At 25.3% G+C, this 18,912-nt stretch overlaps 4 protein-coding genes across 16 annotated transcripts in view; 3 read left to right on the forward strand and 1 right to left on the reverse strand.

Moving 5' to 3' along the window:
* The window catches only part of LOC107998923 (leucine-rich repeat-containing protein 15), a 105,898-nt gene extending 103,503 nt beyond the window's left edge, over positions 1-2,395 (forward strand). For all 8 annotated transcript variants that reach the window (XM_017058474.3, XM_028667292.2, XM_062082957.1 and 5 more), the window contains one exon: positions 64-2,395. In XM_017058474.3, coding sequence (XP_016913963.1) covers positions 64-329 — 266 coding nt within the window. In that variant the 3' untranslated portion in view covers positions 330-2,395. The remainder of the gene's footprint in view (positions 1-63) is intronic.
* Positions 2,396-5,204: 2,809 nt separating this feature from the next.
* On the forward strand, positions 5,205-7,461 carry LOC107998956 (uncharacterized protein DDB_G0288805). Of its 3 annotated transcripts, none has more exons than XM_017058529.3 (3): positions 5,205-5,363; positions 5,940-6,825; positions 6,896-7,461. In XM_017058529.3, the coding sequence occupies exons 2-3, from the start codon at positions 5,964-5,966 to the stop codon at positions 7,396-7,398; spliced, it is 1,365 nt and encodes a 454-aa protein (XP_016914018.2). In that variant the 5' UTR covers positions 5,205-5,363; positions 5,940-5,963; the 3' UTR covers positions 7,399-7,461. The 3 variants fall into 3 exon arrangements, with proteins under 3 accessions (XP_016914018.2, XP_016914017.2, XP_061938945.1); XM_017058528.3 differs by having other exon boundaries at positions 5,271-5,553; XM_062082961.1 differs by having other exon boundaries at positions 5,360-5,661.
* Positions 7,462-7,469: 8 nt separating this feature from the next.
* Positions 7,470-14,868, reverse strand: LOC107998953 (protein lin-54 homolog). 4 transcript variants are annotated; one of them, XM_028667281.2, is made up of 13 exons: positions 14,567-14,853; positions 13,753-13,931; positions 12,919-13,315; positions 12,535-12,855; positions 12,197-12,448; positions 11,867-12,082; positions 11,650-11,766; positions 11,439-11,576; positions 11,122-11,361; positions 10,799-11,004; positions 10,271-10,514; positions 9,997-10,193; positions 7,470-9,917 (listed from the first exon to the last, which is right to left on the reverse strand). In XM_028667281.2, the coding sequence occupies exons 3-13, from the start codon at positions 13,303-13,305 to the stop codon at positions 9,734-9,736; spliced, it is 2,502 nt and encodes an 833-aa protein (XP_028523082.2). In that variant the 5' UTR covers positions 13,306-13,315; positions 13,753-13,931; positions 14,567-14,853; the 3' UTR covers positions 7,470-9,733. The 4 variants fall into 4 exon arrangements, with proteins under 4 accessions (XP_028523082.2, XP_016914013.2, XP_016914014.2 ...); XM_017058524.3 differs by lacking the exon at positions 13,753-13,931 and having other exon boundaries at positions 14,567-14,868; XM_017058525.3 differs by lacking the exon at positions 13,753-13,931 and having other exon boundaries at positions 12,215-12,448.
* Positions 14,869-15,952: 1,084 nt separating this feature from the next.
* LOC107998954 (COP9 signalosome complex subunit 4) lies at positions 15,953-18,741 on the forward strand. Its single transcript, XM_017058526.3, has 8 exons — positions 15,953-16,245; positions 16,311-16,390; positions 16,733-16,851; positions 16,944-17,080; positions 17,167-17,281; positions 17,388-17,577; positions 17,686-18,063; positions 18,146-18,741. Exons 1-8 carry the CDS (start codon positions 16,106-16,108, stop codon positions 18,277-18,279), a joined length of 1,293 nt encoding a protein of 430 aa, XP_016914015.2. The 5' UTR covers positions 15,953-16,105; the 3' UTR covers positions 18,280-18,741.
* The last annotated feature ends 171 nt before the right edge of the window (positions 18,742-18,912 follow it).

Below are 18,912 nucleotides of genomic sequence, written 5' to 3' on the forward strand. Positions count from 1 at the left end.
AGAGGAATAGGAGCGAAGAGAAAGTATTTTTTCTCTCTCTCTCTCAACTTTTTTCTTCCACAGACAACCCTCTGGTTTGCGACTGCGAGCTACGATGGTACTCCATTTGGTTGGGAAATCTACGCGACAAGGACGACGAGAGGATGTCGAGGAAGCACACAGTGTGCACCATGGTCAGCGAGAACCGAGAGTATTCCGTTCAGAATATACCGTTGGAGAGAATGGGCTGCGTCGGGAAGAACGCTGGAAGAACCTCCTCAATGGGCACCTGTCACGTTTACACCGATACCGTGTTGCGATTACTGATCGTCGCCGTTGCTCTGCTCTAACTGCGATGTCCGATCGTGTGATGCGCTCGGACACCTCAGTTTCCTCAAACGCGTTCCCCTGATTCGCGCGAAAATTCCCTCGAATTTATCGCCTTTGTTTTTATCGTCCAACAATCGCGTCACGGTCGCGGAGACGTGACACGATTGAACGATCGATATCTATTTCTCGTTTCGCCATTTTAAGCTTTGATAGCGTTGATAGAAGTATCGAGGAAACTGATCGATCGTACGTCAAGTTAAATTATTGTGAGAAAAATTGAATAATAATAATAATTCTTGCAGAGATCAAGAACAAGTAAATCGATATTTTTTTCGTTGGAAGATAAAAATGATTCGTCAGATTTTTGAAAAATATTTACCCATCCGGAGTTTTTGTTGGAAAATAACCGTGTGATTCATAACGATCGACAACCGATCAGTATTTTGACATATTGATCGCGACGTCGTTCGATCGAAAATTGAAGGACGAAATATTGAATCATGGCGGCCATAATTATCTCGATCGTCCGGTCGATTGAATTTCGATCGTAGCGTTCGATTCTAACGTAAGTCGAAAACCACGCTCGAACGGTGTAAAAGGGAGAAAGGGAAGAAACTCGAACGATAACAGGGTGAAAAAAGGCCCTACTATGTTGTAGTAAATGTACAAGCCTTTTTCATCGAACGTTACATATCAAGATCGTTGCCAAGTATTTTATGGATGTCTGTTAAAGCTCGTGCGAACGCGAGATGCGTAGTATAATTCGATAGAAAATTCGAATGTCTGTAGTTTAGCCATTTTATGATCCACGGACATTCATCTTATACATATCAACCCGTTCCTGGAATCATTGAGACGAAGTCATCGACATTTCTTAATGTTGCACTTCGTACGTCACAGTCTCGTCAAATAATAATAATAAAAAGTAGAACGTCACTCTTCGATTTTCATTGTTGCTGAAAGTTACGGAGATATTCGTTAATTAACTCGGCCGGTATACAATATTTTGTAAATTGATTTATCTTATTTATTAATCGTTATTATTATTTTCTCTTTTTTTTTTGTACTATCTCGATATATTTATCCCACTTATTGATATTTATTTCCAGAAGTATTACTCGATCAAGAAACGTTCGATCGAAACGGTCAGGGTATCGTATAGATCGATTCAAACGAGTTCTTCAACTCGCAGTCTTTGGCGGTGATATCTTGAGATCATTCAAATGCTTAACTTCGTTCACAAAGGAGCGGCCGGTCGAAATGAAATAACGACTGCTGATAGAACGTAATATACTCAACAGGAAACCGACACTTGTCAATTCCGGTAGAGCACGATTCATTGAAATGGCTCGTCGCTTCTGTTTTGTGATCTCCACTGCTACTCTAAACGTCGACACTTATACGCGCGTCATAAAATTACAACCGCCTTTCAGCAACGCCGCAAGATGAAACGATAAAATGATAGTGTACGTCGCAGTTACGCTTTTGCCGCACGATCTTTAATTTCTAACTAGATGTTTTTAAGTTCCCCTCCCCCAAGCAACGCGCGGATTGTGACGTGCGAACACGTAATGCTTCTATCTTCAAGTTGCGAAACGTGTTCGAAGTTAATTCGAAACTTATGGCGTGTCAAAGATAACTGTAATATTTTTCGATGGACGGGAGAAATTCGATTGTTGTTACGAAACGAAGAAAGTATAAAGACAAATCCTGCATTGTAATATTATATTGTCAGATATACAAGTATATGTATAATTTTTTAGGATTATTCGGTTACGAATATGTTGATGAGAACTTAGTAAAATAGCATCGAACACCTTTCGTACACTATATCGCGTGAGATAATTATTATGATATTGAAAATGCGTTCACAAAACGTAGTATCGTAAAAGCGTTACACAAGGAAAGTAAATTGTGTTTTACTATTCGATAATTAATATAGAATAATAAGAGAGTAATAATGTTAAGGCATTAATATTACGAGTAATACTTGCATACCGAAATTAATAAGTAAATAATAATGTTACGTCGTGACGCGAACCATCATTCTAATAAAAATCGAAGGAGATCTTGAAAACTTTTAAAATTTTAAAATTTGTTCTTAAATATACAGCTCTACTGAATAATTTTAATCATATCGATTGTTTTTTGTAAGATAGATATTATTATTTAATTAAGTAAAATTCTTAATATTAATATTCGATAAATTTCAATAAATGCTATTTTTTTCACTATCATACTTTTTTATATAGAAATGAAAATTAAAATTATCTCCTTCGATTAAGAAAAAAAAGGTTCGTGCCAAATCACACAACACACACATATCATTTATACGCCCAAAATTTTACCTGTAAAAAAATAGTTAATTAAGGCTTCACTGATATAATCTCTAAAGATCGTATATATATCGTAAACGTATGAGATTTAAGAGAATTTATTTGTTAATATATATATATAATATATGTATGTTACATATATACACATTATTACGATCATCAAAGATATATTATATACTTATATATTATATATATACATATACGCATTGGATGTTTTTTCTAAGAAGTTTCATCGATATGAAAATATCAAGATATTATTTACATATTATTGTTACGAGCGAATTATTCGATTATGCATTATTTAATTGCATCATTTATTTGACATTTATCCATATACATTAATTTTTCTCTAAAAAATTTTTTTTGATAATAAAAATTTAATTCGAGTAAATATTAAGTTTGATTTAAACGATACGCCGAATGGAATTCTTTGCAGGCCCTACATATAGCTTAGAATCCGCAGGAGGCATATCAAAAATAATTTTTTCCAATTTTAATTAAATTAACATCAATTATTGTATTAAATTTCTAGTAAAACGTTCGCTTGAACAATAGGATGTGAATGATCGTAAGTTGACAAAAAAATATCAGTAGATACAGAAATAAAGAAAATAGTAACGTTAGCATAGATGCACTTATCCAGTGAGACAGGAGTTTAGATCCCAAGATTAAAGACTGAATCGAAGGGAAAAAGTAAAAATATAAACAAACATATTTGTTATGATATTAATTGTAGCACGATACATTCTTAATTTTGTATTTCATTTTATTTATCGATAATAGTATTACTTAGTATTTACTTAGAAATTTAAAAAAAAAAATTTGATACAATTAATTTGATATATTGATAATTTGACAATTATAAATTTCTTCTTAATTGTATTGATTTCAATATTGATATAGTAGTAATGATAAAGAACACCGGGACTCCTGACTCAGTGTAGTGAAACATATCCTTTTTAGGTGATCGTAGAACGATGAAATGGGTTAGTCACTTGCGCATATTCGCGTTGAAGGCACCCAAAGAACCATGTCGAGACATATCTCTGATGGCCGTAAGTTTTAGTCTCGCCGGCTGCGTTGTTATTATTACTAATTATTATAAGCGGTATTTTTGTACAGTGTCTTACAGTGATCGAGTCGTTGCAAGCGCAGCCGACGAGCCATTCACGGCATAGCCATATTATACATAATATAAATATATACACATATTTATTTCAATTATATAGCGCGTAATACTCTGATAATCTCTCTTTAACGTACACATAATACATACAGAGATGCGTATACACGTATATTAAACATAAATTAAAAAAGACATTAATTTAACAAAACCAAAAAAAAAAAATGAATGAACAAGTAAAACATATAAAGAATATAAATAAGTCAAAAAATCCTCTTTACACCTGAAAGACCGAGCTATGCTCTATTTCCCAAATCTCTTTTTCTCTCTTTGTTTTTACTATATTTCGGTGGATATCTTTGAGATATCTAATATATCTCGGTACTCCCTCGGTACTGTCCGCTTCGTTACTTATCAGACTCATTTGAATTTTTCTCACTTTAGAATTATTGCATACGCTGATTATAACACACATTCGAACATAGACACGTTTACACGAGCATGCAAGCATATAATTTTACAAGCATAGGATACACGTATAATAGATTCTACGGATATATTACTATATATATGTTATTTCTTTTTTGATTAAGATATAAGTAATTAATCTGTATAAGGAACACACAAAGATTGTCTGAAATAGGAATGAGAAAAAAGTATTGGTACACATGCGTGCATTTATCACAAGAAATACATACATATACATATACACACGCACACGGGAAATCCATGCCTAATAAAATGACATATCGGTGTTATAACGTATAAATATAAATATGAATATAAATATATAAATATTATATAAAACACAAATACACATGAAATTCGTCTGTATATGTCTATAAATATTGTTACATATATATATATGTATATATATATATAATATATATATATATATTTATATATATGGTCATTATAATGATAATGATTACGTGATATGTATTATGAAACATCTTTTTCTCGCAACCAGTCCGCGGTACGGGCATCTACTCAGATTCTAATGTCTATATGTCATTGTTTATTATGTCGTTAATAATTAACGTGTATATGTGAAACTTTCAAAACGAATAAAAAGTACCTAAGCATATAAACATTATAATTTTACTTCCATTTTTTTTATCAATAAATATGAAAACATATGTGTAAGAAAGGAAGAAGGACAGAGATATTGAGAAAATATTGAAATCAACGCCATCTTGAGAGTGCCGCAAATGAAACATACAAAGAAAAGACAGAAAATAAAGAAAAGAAAGTAAGAAAAGGATAGTGATAGGATAAAAAATTAACTATTAGCGCCATCTCTTAAGTATTAAAGATATCTCTTCAAAAAGGATAAGATAGAATAAGAATTGACAATCAGCACCATCTCTTGAATGTTTTTAAAATTTATAATTATTTTTGAAAAGATATTCAAAAGATGGCGCTAGTAATTAATTAATTCTATTTCTATCTTTTTCTATCAATTTTCTGTACTTTCTATGTATTTTCTTTGCGGCATTCTGAAGATGGCACTGATTTCAATATTTTTATTCTATCTTTGTTCTTTTTTTACTACGTGCTCTTTTTATCTATATTTATTCTTGACGAAACGTGAGGTATGAGGTGTCATTTTCCACTATTTTTTTTTAAGCTATAAAATGTTTCATCTTTAATTTTTAAAAAATATAGATATTACATTTTCAACTTTATATTAAATGTTTAGAATGATGATTTCGCAAAATATAGTAAAAATACATTGAATATTAAGTCTTTTCTGTACATCAATATTATTCATATAAAATAAAAGTAAGGTTATTTCGTATGTAACAATTAAACATTATTATTTTGAATGTTATTAATGTGAATTTGAATTAATATATATATTTTTTTTATAATCGTGTATTTTAATAAACGGTAAATTAATTTGATTAATTACTTAATACAAAAATGTTATAGTTTTCTCTTATAATTTTTTAATTTTATTATAATTTTACTAAAATATGTAAAATATTTCATTTTCATTATTATATAATTAAAAATAAAATAATATTTATTTATTTATTAATAATATTTATTTTCATAAATATTTTGACTAAAATATATTTTTTTATTTATCTTAACTAACTTGAATAATTAATTTTAAATATTTACAATAAAAAATTAAAATAATTTTTAATTTTTTAAAAATATAGATAATTTCAATTAATTTTTAAAATATGACTCGATATGCAAGAGCTAAAGGTTCAAAAGCTTCAAATGAAAAAATACCCAATGAAGCTACTCCATGGCATGTAATGAAACAGCAATTAATTGAAAATTTATCTAAAAAGCAAGAATTTTCTGAAAAAACAAAATCTGTTAAAGAATTATTAGAACATAAGCAAAATAAATTTACAACTAATGATATTGAAAGTATTAATGATTCCTGGGCAGAATTTCCAGACAACTCTGAAAGACAAAAAGATTTGATGACAAATAAGATAAAAAAAAACCAAAAGATACAATTAAATGAAGCAAAAATAGAAAATGATACAAAAATTAATAAACCAAATATATCACTTGATAAATTAAGTAAAAAGAGAAAAAAAAATGTACAAGATATTTCGGAAATTAAAAAAAATAAAAATGATATAATAACAAATGAATCACAAAATGAGAAAATTATACCTTTTAAACGTCAAAAATATAATAAAGAAAAAAATTTGAATGAAAATCTATTTAATATTGCAGAAAATAATAATAGTAATTTTGCATTAAAAAATACAAATAATAACAAGGACATAAATGTAAAAATTAATCAAACAATAAGATTTAATAAAAATTCTGTCACTAAATCACGAAAGTATAAGGATATTCCAAATAAATTTGGTATGAAAAAATTTGATAATCAAAGAAAGAAAAAAAAACCACCAAAAATTCGAGATGATAAAGAACACAAAAGAAGAAAACCAGATTTAGGATCCTCAAAAATAACCATCAATGGTATAGAAATAGAAATTGTAAAATTTAATGGATTTCCCGTAAAAAAAGAAGATGCAGATAGATTAAATGATTTAAAAGAGAAAATGATTATGAAAGGTAGATTGTATAAGATATATTTTTTATATTATATATTTTAAATATTTTTATATTTTATATATTTGTTTAGGCATTCCACAAAAAGAAATAGATGCAGCAATGAAATTAGAAAGGAGAAAAGCTGAAAAAGCATTAGCTAGAATTAAAAAATGTGTTTGTTTCCATTGTCGTAAAGCTGGACATAATTTATCTGATTGCCCTGAGCTTGGATCAGAACAAGCAGGAACTGGAATCTGTTATAAATGTGGATCAACAGAACATACACATTTTGAATGTAAAGTAACTAAGCCAACAGAATATAGATATGCAACTTGTTTTATTTGTCGTGAACAAGGACATATTGCTAAACAATGTCCTGATAATCCTAAAGGAATATATCCTCAGGGAGGTGCTTGTAAAATTTGTGGAGATGTTACACATTTAAAAAAAGATTGTCCAGATTTAATTAAAGAAAAGGAAGAAAATACAATTACAGTAAATACAATTACAAATGATAATGTAGAATCATTAGAACAAAAAAATATTATAGATAAAAAAGATGATAAAAAAATTAAAAAAATAGTAAAATTTTAATCAATTATTTCGATATAAATAAATACATGTATTTTTATATAAGAATAAATTTTTTATGTGTAATTCAATGAATTATTTATTTGCAATGTAAACATAAGATTTATTGAAAGTTATATGTGTTTGACATGTATATACATACATTTTCTTCATACATACACTTTAATGTTGATTAAATCACTTCAAAAATCTGATATCAAACAAGATATAATTATTATTATAATTTATTGCCTATTTACATTCTACTCGAATTCATAACTGAATTAAAACTTTTTACATATTAATTGTAATTTTTTACATATTTAGTTAATTTGAACATAATTAAATAATTTTTTCTAAATTAAAAATAATAAATTATTTAATAATTTTTATGATATCAGATTTTTTCCTATGTACAGAGACAAATTATAATGATATATTTAAATATATGAATATTATCTGTACATAGTACTTTCTTATACATACACATTTTTGTAAAATTTTTAATATTAGTTTAATTAATATTTTTATATTTGATTTGTTATACAAATGACATGTAACAAGTAGAAATGTATGAATAATTTTTCTCTATTGTAGTTTTTTGAGACATCTAAGAGATGACCCAAAATTATATTTTAATTCACATAATATTAAATTATAAGTCTGTACAATTTTATATACTTAAAATAAACATTGTCATTTGAAGTACGAATTTTATGAATATATAATATATATTTATATTTGTATTTCTATATTACATTTGTTCTTATACAAGTTTTATATATAATATAATATATAAACTCTCTATATATTTTATATTAATTTTCTACATAAAAGTTACACTTTTATCACCCCTAATGGCAGACAGATAATATTACTACTGCAATGATGATCATTGCATGATGAAAAATCATTCATTCGTACCAATCAAATTTTCAATTTATATATTAGACAATTGTATTCTTAATTAATTTTCATTCACTGCAATATCATTTGCTATCATAATTATTTAAATAATTCCATAAACTAAATTACATATAATAATTAAATTAAATGACTCTATTGCAACAAGTGTAACAAGAAAAACTGATTAATTTATAATTATTTGAAATTATACGATATTAAATATCGTTATAAACCTAATAAGAAAATATACGAAACATTTACGTGAAGAAACTTGTATTTTTCGAACTTTTAATATTTTTTTTTTTTAAACTTACGTTAAAGTACATAAAAAAAACATAATGGAAAAGGAATTTTTCAACTTTTAAAAAAAAATCTATTAATATTACAAATGAAAAACCAAAAATTATAAAGAAAAAATTGTAAAAATGCAACATCATTTAGAAATAACTCGAATAATTCTTATTTTTGTGAACACAAGTTTCTTAATTATTTTTAATAATGTTAACTTTTTTATCATAAATAAATTTATCATTTTTATAAATTTTTAAGGTTTCGTTTTTACAAACTTTTAATGCAAAATATACGCAGAAATATTCTATAATAGCATTACCGAAAAAATAGTGAATCATTTTTACTTTAAGACAAATATTAAATCGATATACAATATGAAAATTTTAAGCAATATAAACTATTACATTAAATATATTTTGAGCTTATTATTCATATTGCCTATCGATCAAAAAATCGAGTATTCTCGATATTCCATAAAACATCACCATTCCCCGATATTTTATGAATACATGCATTTCTTTTAATAAAAATATATGAATATTTATAATAATAAAAATAATTAATTAGAAATTCAAATACGAAACATGGAACATTTAATTCATAGATTTCATTTGATTTTTACTATTTTATTTTAGCCTCTTATCTTGATTTCCAAAATTAAAATCAATTTTTAAAATATATATAATTGACAAATATAGAAATATTTTTTTATAACTTATTCACTTGTGTTACAAGTTCTAATGTTAATTTTCAACCGTCTTTCTTTAAATGATATATTATATATTATTAAAAAAAAACAAATTTTAATTCTTTTTATCAATAGAAACAAAAATAATTTAATGGTAGATTTTTAATTAGAGATAACTTAGCATCACATTATAAAAATTAAAATCATGATTTTGAAAGTTACAAAGCTCACAATTAATTTATATTTAAAAAAAAATCATTTAATATAATTTATTAAAGATACAAAATAAGAAAACGGTTGAATATATTTTAATTCCCTTTACCATTATCTTTGGTATGTAACACTTATGTTATGGCCAATTTATTTATTAAATTAAGAAGTACCAACAACTAACATTTCCAATTTTGTAATTTCAGAATAAGTTTTCAAAATTTGAATATTCTTAACATTATACTTTTTCTTAGAATGTACCTGCTAGGTAGCTTCAGCTTTATGTGCAGATTCTATAATTTCCTTAAGGCAGCGACCGAATTCTTCAATTATAAGTCTTTGTGATGTTTCATCATCAAACATATTACGTTCTGCTTCATCAGCTTGTGCCATTAAACACTGGCATGTTATTTCTACTACTTTATCAGTTAAAAAATTAAAAGGTTGCCTACAAAATATAAATTTGTGTCAAAAATATTTATATATTTATATATATATATATTTTTCTTTTTTTTTTTTTAATATACCTTGCACCCGTATTCGACGTTGCAGGAGGTCTGAAAGCCATTTCTGATAATTGTAATTTTGTCTTGTTTAGTGTAAGTTGTGCAGTTCTTACTTCAGCTGTTTCACCTAGATCTTTTAAAGATTTTTTCTCTAGATTTGGTTCTTCTACATTACGACATCCTATACATTTACAATTAGCAGAGCATGGAATCTTAGCCTATAAAGATAAAAAAAATATTTTAGTAACAATATTTAATTATTCTCGAAAATATTTGTATTTAAGATTTATGATACCTCATAACATTCACAATAATTTTTTAAACATCCACTTCGTTTACAATTACAACCTTTGTTATGTCTACGTATATCATCGCCAGTTTCACGACCCTTGCCAATTTTTGGACGAAAAGCATTTGGATTACGTTCCAAACACGACTTAATAGCACGTTGTCTTTCTTCTTCATTTCCAAGATTATTAGAACAATTATTACAGTTACACATATGACAAAATTCTCCATTCGCAAAACAATCGCAATATCTGCAATAAAATGTATTTACAATTTATTATTTTTATTTAATAAAATACGATTAAAAAAATGATCATTTATTGATGTCACAATGCAATATTTCTTACTCCACATAACAATCTTAAAGAATATTGGTTTTTATTATATCATTCTGCAATCAATATAATAAAAAAAATGAATAGCAATCTGATGTTCAGTTTTTAAAAATAGAATCATAATACTAATAATAATATTATATATCTATTATTTATATTATATGTATATTACATATTTTATTATTCAGTGTTATACTTACAATTTAAGACATTGTGATTTAGTACAATTACATGGTTTTCTTGGTCTAATACCATTTGGTTCAACACTAGTATATGATCTTTGAGAACTTTTACTTTCTATAACAGATCCTACAGATAAAGTTCCTGTTGAACTCTGTAAATTTTGTGAATTACTTAATAAATTGGTTGTTGTTTGCTGAGTTTTCAATTTTACGTCATCCGCTGACTGCAAACACAAGTAATATTATTATATCTATATTATAAACACATAATGAATAATATAAATAATCAATTTATTTATTTAATTCATTTCAATTCTTTTTAAATATTTAATATATCAAACCTGTTGTTGAATATATTGAGCTGGTAACACTACAATATTTCCTACATTTGAATTAGTTGAAAGAACTGCTTGTCCAGATGCTAATTGACTTAAAGCAGATGCCGGAATAGCAACTGCATTTTTAGATTGATTAGCTACTGTTGCAGTTGCCGGAATTAATAACCTTTGACCACTTCCTGTTAATGTTGCTTTAGGCGCAACTGTTCTTAATGATTGATTACTAGTATTTAATGGAACTACCTGTTTTGTTTGAAGGAAAATTATAAATATAAATAAATCTATTATTGTTTATGATTATATGTTTTATTTTTACGAACCTTAACAATTTGTTGTTGAGCTCCTATTTTTTGACCAACTCCAACTGTTTGTAAAGTTGTTTGTGATTTTGTTTTACCTACAGTAACAACATTCGTAGTTCCCGATGATGGAGTACTAACTAATCTTACATATTGCACCTTAAAAAGAATTGTTTATATAAAAATTTATACAAATATTATAATTTACTAATATTAATTTAAAAAATATTACTTGTCTTCCAGGCATCTGTATCTGATGTACTTGATTAGATCCAGTTACAATATTTTGATTAGCAGGTATTCTAATAACTTGTCCACTTCCAAGAACAGTTCCAGGTTTTAAAGAACTCTATAAATATATCATCTTATTAATATAAATACAATAAAAATATTAAAATTATACCATGCTTTATAAAATATATAAATCTTAGAAATGTGGGTCAACAAACCTGTCTTATAATCACTTTTTGAGGACTTTGTTGCACAGATGATTTATTAGAAGAAGAAAATGACTGCTGATTTGAAATTGTTGAAGATTTAATTTGTGTATTCATTGTAGGAGCTGGTAATATTTTTGTAGGTGATTTTATTGTATTACTTGGAACTATAGTCATTTTAGAAGGTTGAGAACTTGATGATTGCACTAATTTATTTACAATTATTCCCTTTAACAAAAATAAAAATAAATTAATGATTTCTAATAAATCATTTTATTAAATAGTCATTAATTGAAAGAAGTTTTTTATCCTTCTTTTCCATAATAAGGAAGCAATACTTACTTTTTTTTTAATACTCACTTGTTTCTGTGGTGAAGAGGGTAAAATATGTGGGACTTTATTAGTGGAAAGTAATCCCATTTGTTGTGCTTGTGCTAATGTTATAGTTTTTGTTGGACTTGTAACATCTTGGCTTGATACACTATTATTTAAAAATTTTATTGCTTGCGTTTGTTGATTTTCATTCTGAGAACTTGTTATAAGAACTTGGCCTGATTGAGCTTGATTTCCAGTTAATATCATTTTTGTATACACCTAAAAATGAAAATAAAAAAATCTTACTAAATATTTAAAATCTTTAAAATATGGTAAAATAAATATAATATCATTAACAATCTTACATTTCGATTTTGAGAAGTACTCTGTGCAGTCCGTTTTATAGCTGATTGAGCTGTTTTTACATTTTGAACATTACCTAATGTGATATTTCCTGAATGACTAGTTGCCATTACCGGTTTACTAGGTTGTGCAGATCTTAACTGAACTATATTACCATCAGCAGATTTTGCTGTTATGAGAGTCTGAGCTAATGATTGTAATTGACCATGTGATGCTGTTGATGGATGGGAAATTTTTAAAATTTGGCTAGTACCTTGACCACCAGCAGGAGACACTATCATAATAGACTGACTTTGTGTCACTTGACCAGCATTTGATTTTACCTATTAAGAAAATTAATAAATAAGATTAAAAACATCAAGATACATAATTATTATATTTTATACCTGTACTGTGGATGCAGGAAGCCTTTGTAATGTTGGTTTTGTTTGAAATACAATATTTTGATTATTTTGATTTGCTGTTGTATAAATAATATGTTCTTCTTGAGCTTGCCCAGAAACTTCAGTCATTTCCACATCAGGTACAATGGTTTCAGTCTGAATATTACGTTCAATTATTATATGCTCTTCATCTGTTGTCATAACTTCTTCAGCATTCATACATTCTAATTCAGCCTGAATATTTGCAAATGCTTCAAAGTCATTTGATGAATATTGTTCATTATTATGCGATAAACTTAGTGCACTTAAATCTCCATCACCAAGAGTACGTGAATCAAGAGCTAATGGTTCAACCAATGCTCTAGCATTTTGCCCTTTATTTACAGACATGATTATGTCCCTATTCAAAACATTATTTATTATAGAAGTTTATATGTTATTCAAAATCTAAATACCACTTAATATCTATTATATCTCTTTTAAAATTGATATGTACAATAAGTTAAATAATATAAATTTATAATATAACTAAAATAAAATAATTGTTAATTTTATTTAAATATTTAATTATATTTTTGACTATGTAAACTTTCCTTCAAATAATTATGAATAATTATATAAGCATATAATACATCTTTTTGTAAAAAGAATAATTTCTAAAAATAATTATTTTTCTAAAAATTTCATATATATATATATATATATATGAAACTTAGAAATTAATTACATAATTAAGTACGAAAACAAATGCGATACAAAAATTGATGAACTTATATAAACATTCTAAAATAAAATTTTAAATTATAAACTTTAAATTGTTTTAACAATATTTAATACCTTGTATTATATATGCTTGTTATATATATTCATTATATGTCAAAAAAACTTTATAAATATTAAAAAGGTTTTCCAGATGTCTAAGTCTTTCATTATAAACATATATTTCATGCATTCACAGGTTAGAAATTCATAGAATGTAAATCGTTTTTATATAAAGCTTCACATGTTCTTATGCACTAAAAAGAAAGAAATATCATAAATCAACAGGAAAATATAAAACGATCTGTGAAATGACTTAAAAACGAAATGAATCTGCGAAAATTTAAAAATTCAAATATTCAAATCCTTAGGAAGTAGATGTATGATTTTTAAATCCAAAGAACAATAAGATTATCTACAAACACATTTAACAATATAATAACAGAGTATAATTCGAATTTTTGAAAATTCGAACAATAAAATTTGAATAATGAGGAAAAATTCGAAGGATAGTCTACTTAGGAACATTAGCGCCATTTATTACTTGAACGCGCCATTTTCCGCGAACTGAATTTCTGCATGCATTTTAACAGTTTTAACATTTTCATAATAAATCGACATTAATGCATGAAAAAAAATTAAACTCTTAATATTCTAAATAGTAATAAAAAATTAATTTTTTCCAAATATTCACCTTATAATCTAATAAAATTCAACTTAACCTATAACTTATCAGTTCATATCAGGTACATACAGTGCTGGGTGGGGGCGTGCCACGAAGCTTATTTTAATTGTAAGAAATTATTCAAAAAAGTTTCTCATATGTTTTTGAAGTATTTAAATTTTATCTAAAATGTTTTCTAAGCAAATTAATTTGTTTTATAATACATACCTGGGTGTTCCCTCAATATCTCGAATTTGTTCAAAATCACGCGCCCACCATTGCTGTCCCACAGTGCACTACGCACCGCTGTGTACAAACAGACCTAAAGGTCGTTTAGTATTAAAATTTTAAAGTGAAATGAGAATGACAAGTTCACTGTTATTATAAAGTTAATTTTTTTTTTACATGTAATTCATCAAACGTAAATGTTTTATTTTATCAATCAGATATTATATCAAAACCAAGCAATATTTTCGCGCACTTTGCAAATTTCGATTTCGCCATTTTCACCCTTCCGCGGCTAAAAACACGTCAGCCCTTCAGCGCCCTCTTAGGCCAATAAAAAACCAAGTGTTCCAAAAACTTGAATATTTTGAATGCAAAATATTTTATAAAAAGTTATATATTGTTATAACTATAATATTTATTAAAAATTTTATTTCTAAAATGAAAAAATGAAATTCTATTTTCTATCTATGCATACAGTAACGTAATTATTGGTTTAATATCAAATGAATTCTATAATTCAAAAATATGTAATTAGAAAAATACCAATTAATGATTTTTTAATAAAATAATTGTATTAGAATTAATTCTTCGTAATAAAGATATATATTGATATAAATCAATATATATATATATATCACTAAATAACAGGTTATTTTTATGTAATCAGAAGATAAAGATAATAAAGAAAAACAATTAGATAATTTAAATTCATTTTTTTTTCTTTATACAAATAATTTAAATTTTGAAATTTATATATTCTTTTATTAATAAAAAATAAATATAAGAATTCATAAACTATAAATTTAAATATTTAATAAAATATTTTATTGATTTTGGCGGCTAAGATATGATGAAATTATAATAAAGAATATAATATAATATTAAATATATAATAATGTAAATTAATATTTAAAATATAATTGACATGTAAGTATAATGTAAATTAATATGTAAATTAATAATTAAATTAATATAATATAATATAAATAAAAAATATATTATTTTTATTTAATTATCATATTGATGATTTATTTTTAATTGAATTATTTATAAAATAACAGAAGTTACATCGAATTAAATATTTTATTAAATCTTTATGGAACACAAATTATTAAATCAAATTTATAAATGAATTCACATAATTGATTGTATTGTACTTAATCATAAATTATTTATATAAAGTGCAATAACATATTAATAATAATATTATATAAAGCGCCATCTCATATTATATTGTATTTTTATGCAATTATTTAATATTTAAAATTCCATATTATATAAAAAAACAATAAAAAATGAAAGAACGTAATGCATTCTACAAGAATAAATAATTTAATTATTACTATTATTATATGATTTATTTTTATAAAAATACAAATATATATATTTTTAAAATAATATAAATAAATATAAAATTTTTACTATTATTAAAAATTTGTTTTTTTTCTATTATTAAAACATTCAGTAAAATTTATTTATTTATTATGATATTTTTTTAACATTACTATTTTTTTCACTAGTAATTAATTTTTATAGTTCATGCACAAAATAGACATAGTAGCGCAAAAGTCATTTTTGGTTATTCGTGCAGAAAAGATGGTGGTGACGGCAGCTTCTGTACGTCAACAGCTCGCAAATTTAGCATATTGCGGAGGTTCTCATAAAGATCAAGCAGAAAAGTAAGCTTATAAAGTAGAATGTAAAATATATTTTTAAAACATTTCATACAAATAACTAATTACAGGTATCGAGCAATATTGGATTCAATACTATTGTCATCCAGCGAAGAAGCGATGGATGCTTTGAAGATATTCATTGAAGCAAGTACGTTATCTTTTTCTTAATAGATTTTTATTATGATATATATATATGTGTGTGTGTGTGTGTGTGTATGTGTGTATTATTTATACATTGTATATATATATCATTATTTAGATGATAGTAATTATTTATTATAAATTTATTGTACATGTAAAATATATGTTTATGCATGTTCTGTATATAATTTATTAGATTAAATATGATAACTTCACGTTTGTTTATATAATTATATTTCTAAAAATGACTTAAATATTTATTATTTTTATAATTTGTAGTAAAATTTTATATTTAATGTTATTTTTAATGCTTTTTAAACATAATATAACAAATGTTTTTATTTTATAGTTGTAAATGAATATGTAAGTTTGGTCATTTCAAGACAAGTTTTAACAGATGTTAGTAATCGATTATTACTTTTACCTGATGAAGTGTCAATGGCTATTTCACATTATACATTAGATAAGGTAAATAAATTTTTATTGATTTGAAATTTATTTAATTTATAACTTTTATAATATAAACTATAATCTAATAAGTTTATTTATTAATTTTTCAGATTCAACCAAGAGTTATTTCATTTGAGGAACAAGTCGCTAGTATAAGACAACATTTAGCAAAAATTTATGAACGTAATCAAAATTGGAGAGAAGCAGCTAATGTTTTAGTTGGAATACCATTAGAAACAGGACAAAAGTAGATATAAAAATTGTTACTTCATTATATTAAGTTAATCAAAATTCCTGATTAATCAATATAATTGTTTTAATATTTATCTACAGGCAATATACAGTTGATTACAAACTTGAAACTTATCTTAAAATTGCAAGATTGTATTTAGAAGATGATGATCCAGTCCAAGCTGAAGCATTTATTAATAGGGCATCTCTTTTACAAGTATATAAGAACCTGAATAATTATATATTATATTAAGCAAAAATTAAATATTAAATTTTTATATTATATTTTTTTTTATATAATTTTTATATTATAATTCTTTTAGGCTGAATCAAAAAATGAACAGTTACAAATTTACTATAAAGTTTGTTATGCAAGAGTATTAGATTATAGAAGAAAATTTATAGAAGCTGCTCAAAGATATAATGAATTATCATATCGATCTATTATACATGAAGATGAACGTATGACTGCACTTAGAAATGCATTAATTTGTACAGTATTAGCTTCCGCAGGTAAGTTTTTTATATCTTTTATATAACAAAAAATATATAGATATATATTTTAAATATATAAGAATATATAATCGTATAAATATATAAGAATTATAATATTAATATTAGGTCAACAAAGAAGTCGAATGTTAGCTACATTATTTAAAGATGAGCGCTGTCAGCAACTTCCTGCTTATTCAATTCTTGAAAAAATGTATCTAGATCGTATTATTCGACGTTCCGAATTACAAGAATTTGAAGCCTTATTACAACCACATCAGAAAGCAAGTACAATCGATGGATTAGGGTCAACTATTCTTGATCGTGCCGTTATAGAACATAACTTATTATCTGCTAGTAAATTGTATAATAATATAACTTTTGAAGAATTGGGTGCTTTGTTGGAAATTCCACCGACAAAAGCAGAAAAAATTGCTAGCCAAATGATCACAGAAGGTCGAATGAATGGTTATATTGATCAAATCGATTCTATTGTACATTTTGAAAGTAAGTTTAAAGCAATAAATCGGTTATTAAATTTCATATATCTAGTATAAATATCTTTTATCAATAATTTATTTTTGAATAGCACGCGAAACTTTACCAACGTGGGATAAACAAATACAATCTCTTTGCTATCAAGTAAATCAAATAATAGAAAAAATTGCTCAAACTGAACCTGAATGGATAGCAAAAGCCATGGAAGATCAGATGGTACATTAATATAAATTTTTTTTTAATATTAACAATATACATACAAGATCGAAACAGAAATATCAGATAAATATTTGATACATACACAGTTAAAAATATATTTGAAGGCAATAAAGATTGTTATTATAATTCTATAGTGATGCTTATGCATTACAAATGAATCATTAATTTTATTATGTTAATATGCATGAAATCAATTTTTATATGATCAATAAATAAATTTTAATTTTTCATAATATAAACAAAAAAATTAGATTTCATCATTATAGTTACTTTATTATTTATAAAACTCAAAAATAAAATAAATATAAAATATAGAAAAAAATTTTTATTGATAAAAAACACACTTAAAGTCATTTGTTCAACATTCACCTACAATTGTTATAAACTTCACGCAAAGCATATTCCAATTAAAGGAATATTGTAATTATCTCATGTAAATAAAGCATTCACACTGCATATAAAATAAAATTTTCTTTATTTTATGAATTAATTGAAATTTAATTCAGATTTGATTGAATATTTAACAACTGTTGTATAGAAGAATAAAATTGTATGAGTACAAACCTCTTATGCATTACAAGTTTGCTACATAAAAAAAGACTGGAATTATTTATAATTAAAAAAAGTATCTATCTTAAT

This window comes from Apis cerana, linkage group LG12, assembly GCF_029169275.1.
Source record: "Apis cerana isolate GH-2021 linkage group LG12, AcerK_1.0, whole genome shotgun sequence".
Taxonomy (NCBI): Eukaryota; Metazoa; Arthropoda; class Insecta; order Hymenoptera; family Apidae; genus Apis; species Apis cerana.